Source organism: Gossypium arboreum, chromosome 1, assembly GCF_025698485.1.
Source record: "Gossypium arboreum isolate Shixiya-1 chromosome 1, ASM2569848v2, whole genome shotgun sequence".
NCBI lineage: Eukaryota > Viridiplantae > Streptophyta > Magnoliopsida > Malvales > Malvaceae > Gossypium > Gossypium arboreum.
In genome coordinates, this window is record NC_069070.1 from 109,502,326 (window position 1) to 109,508,325 (window position 6,000).

The 6,000-nt window shown below is 35.8% G+C and overlaps 1 protein-coding gene across 1 annotated transcript; it reads right to left on the bottom strand.

Annotated features, from left to right (window-relative positions):
- Positions 1-897: 897 nt before the first annotated feature.
- LOC108483813 (probable WRKY transcription factor 20) lies at positions 898-5,482 on the bottom strand. The gene is made up of 6 exons (XM_017787404.2): positions 4,942-5,482; positions 3,491-3,649; positions 2,570-3,107; positions 2,343-2,475; positions 2,096-2,251; positions 898-1,722 (listed from the first exon to the last, which is right to left on the bottom strand). The coding sequence occupies exons 1-6, from the start codon at positions 5,170-5,172 to the stop codon at positions 1,236-1,238; spliced, it is 1,704 nt and encodes a 567-aa protein (XP_017642893.1). The 5' UTR covers positions 5,173-5,482; the 3' UTR covers positions 898-1,235.
- Positions 5,483-6,000: the final 518 nt, after the last annotated feature.

Below are 6,000 nucleotides of genomic sequence, written 5' to 3' on the forward strand. Positions count from 1 at the left end.
TGACACAGTTGGACAGCTTGTCTGGAAAGTGTGATATAAATTGTTTGAATTTGTTTAAGTGCTCAAATAAGTTTAGTAATGCCTCGTGCTCGACTCCGGCGACGGTCTCGGGTAAAGGGGGCGTTACAAGGAGTCTAAACTCATCTTTTTAACAGTTACAAGTTTCAAACAACCGTTTCTTTTAAGCTTTTGGACCTTTCTGATGAAGACTTAAGACTGAAGATTGATATGTGAAACATGTTGGATGAAATGAGAGGCAAAGACTGACCAATTTGGCCTGGCCAAAGGGATTTCTCCAAGTTGATGATGGCCAAAACTACGGCTTTCAGTTTCATATTAGTTTTTGAGATGGTAGACTTCGTAAGTTCCAAGTGGAGATATGGGCCACAGCATGATACATGTGCTCTTCTACAATCCCTGCCAAAACAATGACCGATTAGTCCAAATGGGTTTTGGATTATATCAACGGTCAATTTGTAAATGTTGGATAACCTGTTGGATTTGTTCTAGATATCTTTTCCTGATTGTTGATTTTGGTGTATTTTCACCATTTCTTTTATCCTTTTCTGCTAGAAAAATATAATCCAATCCAAGTGTTGAAGAAAATTAAAAAATAAAGTTCAATTAGGCAGTCAACAGGACCTGGAACAAGTTGTCTGCAATTGAATCTCAGCCCTGAATCAACGATCAGAACATCAAAAGGATCAAAATTCATAACCTCGGATTCCTAAAATGTCTGATCAATCCTTTGGTCTGATCCCAAAATTTCATAGCCTCCAGCAATAACTGTAGATAATGTGTGAGAATTTTCCATCAAAATGTGAAAGCAAAGATTGGCTTTGTGGGGCATTATCTAAGAGGCAATGTTAAAGAAAAATACTATGTACTACTCACAAATTCTTAACCACAAGATGGATAATACATATATATTATATTCTTACAAATATCATTTCAAGAATTTGTTTTACAACATTTTCCTGTGAGAAAATAATACCTGTATCCGTTCCACTTTTGTACAAACTCCCAAGTTAATACAAACAGTGATTGGCAACATGATTGAGATAAGCTGAGATGGTAAACTAATACATAGATTACATACATACATACATACATATGTAGAAAAATCCGAATTTTCAGAATACAATTTTAACCTTCCCTTTTACCAGTGAAAAAGATGGAGAAATGAAATCCAGTCCATATTTTTATTCATCCTCACCTTCGTTGTTAATAGATTTTTACGGACCGGTTAGTATTCTTCCCATGCTCTGTGGAAATGCATAAGAGTGATTTAGGGGTGTAATTTCAACACCACGGCCTTCGCTCGGATTTTCTCTAGAAACATACTGATTCATGCTGCCATTTAGAGCACCGTAATATGCCATCATAGTTGGTTGAACAAATTTGAAACTTGAACCACCAGCCTGTGGGCGGCTTTGGACCAGTTCAGAATCCAATTGTTGTTGCTCATTTGAAGCATGTTCGGGAACGGAACTAATACCAACACCAAGATCAAGACTAATGGCATCATTTTCTTCTGATCTAACCCTTGATGGCCCACACATTGCTACTGGTCCTGCTGTATCATGACTACCAGTTTTTGCAGTTGGCACATCGTGATTGTGTTTTCCCTCGTATGTGGTTATAACGGCTTTCGGATCATGAGATGCCCTCTCAACGTGTTTTCTAACAGGACAACCGGCATTTGTGCACTTATAATAACTCCTACATAAAAAGTAAGCAGAAAAAATAACATCATAAATAACTGATGTAAGAAACAATAATAAAATAAAGTAACAAAAACCTATGGTCAAGAGTAGTCATGCATACGACTCAAATATGAGCCTCGAAATCGGCATGCAATAAAGCCATAGCGAGACAACAAAATACAAATAATACTCAAGATAAACTGAATAAAAGATCCTAAAACACTCAATTCTCATATCTAATTTATGACAAAGCACAAAAGTCAACATGCCAGTAAGCCACCAACATAGTGTTTCAAGAAGGTATATGTTGAAACATATGAGCGTATTAAAAGATGACTTGTAAGTGTGATATTCTAAATCTATCATCATTGATTTTTAATGGTACATACCGAGGATTAGGATTTCCTCTCACTACTTTTTGCCCATATTTGCGCCAACGATACCCATCATCCAGTATATCAACTTCACTCACAGTCTGAACAACAACACGTGGTTCCCGGATTGGCTTCACCACAGGAGTGATATCAATCCCACCATCCATCTTCCTGTTCATTGTTTGCTAGTATCCTTAGCAAGCAGACAAATCCACAAAATAAAAAAATAATGCCTCTATTGACAAATAACAAATTAACATACCTCCGTTTCGAGAATGGATCATCATCTTCAACCTCATCTAAATTATCATCATTAGCTGTGACAGGAGATATATCTGCAGTACTATTTGGCTCAATACTATGAGCCATCTGGCCATAACCGCAATATGACTTGTCTAAAATGGTGAAAAAGAAAGCATTAATTCGTAAGTCAAAAGGACAAAGGACTCCACAGATAAAACTGAATGTATAATGTTTTTAAACCCTTACCATCTCTACCATTCAAAGATGAGACCTTGTCAGATCTTTCTTCTTGGCCAGACATGATATTACCAGAAGAATATCGGCGGCTAGGCTGAGGTTTAGGATGATCATGTGTACCTTTGTATATTATCTCAGTAATCTGTCCATCATGAGATCGCTCAAACAGCTTTTTCACTTCACAATTAGGATGTGTACATTTGTAATAACTGCGTGGAAATTCACATCCTTTCACATGTTTCTGTCCATACTTTCTCCAGTTGTATCCATCTTCAGATGACACAGGCCCAACTCCTCTATGATCAGACTGCCCAGATGGCATCCCACCATTTGGGTTACCTATCTGGTTTAATTCCTCTGCATCGACTTCAGCATGAGCGCTAGCCATAGAAGTAGCTGTATGAACAGGTACGGAAAGGCTCAATACATTCGAGGAGCCTGCCATCTCACTCTTAACTGAAGCTGATGAATTGAATGATATGGTCTGATATTGAATTTGGATCTGCCGAGATTGCTCACTTCTCTGCGGGTCTAAATCTGCAGGAGCCTTGAATAAGGGGGAAAAAGAAGACCTTTAGATGGGTATACCTTCCAACCAGCAGAACATAATGAATTTAGACAAAGAATGTCGATAATGAATAGTTAAGATAGAAGAACAGGCTACTAGTTTAGGTGTGCCTATGACATCCTCTGGCATGATGCCACTATAGGTTAACTAATAAATTAGTTTCCTATTGTTGGGTTTATGGGCAGAGTTTGAATTGATGCAAAAGAGTCTCCGCATAAAACCAGGACTCTAGACACTAAACTAATTATATGCCTATGCCTATGGCTATCGTGAAATATAGAACAACTGAATATTAGAAACAATGGAAATTATTATTTAAATTTCAATCTCAAAGTATGCATCAACATTTATCAGGAAATTACCATATTTGATCTAGGATGAGGTCTAAACTCAAAGGTGCTTGGATTTCTTTCGTCAAAAGCATTAGAACACGCAGTGGTTGCTGAATATGTACTACAAGCAACAGAGGCGTGTACTGCTTGAGGCTTGATAAGAGAACCAGTAGTCGGTGAAGGCTCCGCCTTGAACAACAATAAACAAAACAAGTTACTTGGCACAGCTATTGTCAGCAAGAGCAAGCATATAAAGCTCAAACCAAGCAGTGACCAAAGATTACACAAACTAATTCCATCATGTTTATTTAGTGCAAAAAACAACTTAATATAAACAAAATGAGAGGGACAGCAGGGCAAGATTCCAGACCAAACCAACTAAAGGCGAGTAAAAGCAAAATCATTCATATACTTCAAGTAAACCCTACGCTTTACGTGAAAAGCAAGTCTGTAAAACCTCAAGCTCAACTTATAAGCTGCAATACCCATTTGCTTTCTGCAAATTCTACTCTATGTAATGTCATATCCTCCATTAAATCAGAGGCAGTCATGCCTCCTCCTAACCTTGACCCACCAACTTTATACTTTTCCACTCATTCATTTCATTGCCTCCTTGCACCACACATTAAACAAATCCCCATCCTTTGATCTAAAATCAAAGGCTCACCTTTAATGAAGCATCCATCCATTAATGCATTCCACTCCACCTCACCCTTAGCATCTATTCCATATTCTACATTGCACAAAATGGAAAAGTTCTCTAGTATGTCCTATAGTTAAGACAAGGAAAATCACATAAATATTAAGTGTGTGTGTACATATAAAGAAGCCACAATTCCCATAATCAAAAGGGAGAGATTCATTGTGTGAAAAAACAACATTGGCATTAAAAAACACATAGAATATAGAAAAAGAAGGTCCAATCTAGAATTTTTATACTAACAACACTTTTAAAAATGGAAAAACTTTATTCCTCCCGCAATATACAAATCCATGGACCTGAGAAGCCATATTTCATAATTTATCTAATAGTTGCAATATTAGAGCATCAGAATTTATTTTTTTCCTTAAAGTCCTCACCATCATAAACCACTTCAAATATAAAATCAAGCATTTAAGAACACAAAAGTGAAAGCAAACAAACAAACATAATAACCAAATTATTTTCCCACCTTAAGCACATCTTGAGCCGAAAATTAAATCCAATCACATCATTCCCAAACCAAAGGGGGAAAAATAGAAAGAAAAATACTCCACTAAAAGCTACTGTAAAAATTTAACAAAATTAAAACTCTGAATCTCACACTACTGAATTCCTCAGTCAACTAGAAAAAATCTTGGGTTTTTTCTTAAAAAAAGGAAGAATTCAATTTCACCGGTGAATTTTTAGAAAGCATGCAACTTTCCTCTATTTTCTCAGGAAACAAACAAAAACAAAAATCAATACAACCCATATTTATAAAAAAAAAAGCAGGTCAAACCTTAACGTCAGAAAGAAGAACTGGAGACTCCAAGAAAGAAGAAGGACTAAGCCCAGGTGGAATCGTAATACAAGCCGACCTTGAGATGGGTAGCTTAGCTGGAGCCACTAGCTTGTACCGAGCTCCACCAGAACCAGCCGAACCCGATAGATCGTGCTGCATAGTAGCCGCAGCAACAGCCGAAGAAGAAGATGATGAAGAAGAAGAAGATGCTAATATTTGCTCCTCCATTTACAATTTACAACACAGCAAAGAAAAGAAAATTAAAAAAAAAAAAAAAGACAAGACAGTGAAGAGAGTCAAAATGGAGTTGATTTAGCTTTTATGTCTGTAAGGAAAAAGAAAGGAGGGTTAGATTAGTAAGGTTAAATAATAAAATAATAAAACCATACACCGCGAATTAAAAGTGTTACATATATCTTAATTAAAACTTTAAGGGTGAGTTTTACTGTTTGAGTGTGTTGGAGAAGGCTGTCAGAGGAGATGGACAGAGTTTGACTTGTTTCATTGGATCTAGCTCTGGGGCTTCTCTCATTCCCTCCACTTTGCAATTTTATTTTTATTTTTAACCTTTAATTTAATTAATTTATTTTTAAATAATTATAATTAAAATAACCCATTTTGCAAAAAAAAAAAAACGACCGATTTCACTGACTTTTAACAATGTTTTTTTTTTTTTTCATTTTTTAAAGAAAATATGTGAAAGGTGGTTAAAACTTCAAAAGGTGACCCATTTTGTCATAGGCAATCATTGTTGTTATCTACAAAGGATCATACTTTTTCTTTTCTTCACCTCTATTTTTGTTTTTATTAATTAAAAGAAAAAACCTTTACTTCACAAATACACAAGTAAAAATCAAGTGAATGAAACAGATACAAATGTGAAAAAAAAAGGCCTTCTAAAACTAGAGGAGATGACACCTCTCTTTTCTTTATTAATTAAAGTAAACAAATTTGAGCTTTGGAAAACCTCCTTTAGCTTTTAACAGATAAGTTTTAATTTACTTGATTTAGGGCACTTAAAATCATCCACAAGCAAAAGATAATACAATTTTGTTG

Bases quoted from the DNA above. Each gene is read 5' to 3' on its own strand.
- LOC108483813 (XM_017787404.2), bottom strand. From the start codon at position 5,172: ATGGAGGAGCAAATATTAGCATCTTCTTCTTCTTCATCATCTTCTTCT. The intron at 3,650-4,941 runs GTTTGACCTGCT...TTGTTGTTCAAG, and splicing joins TTCTTCTTTCTGACGTTAAG to GCGGAGCCTTCACCGACTAC. The intron at 1,723-2,095 runs GTATGTACCATT...CTTTTTATGTAG, and splicing joins AGAGGAAATCCTAATCCTCG to GAGTTATTATAAGTGCACAA.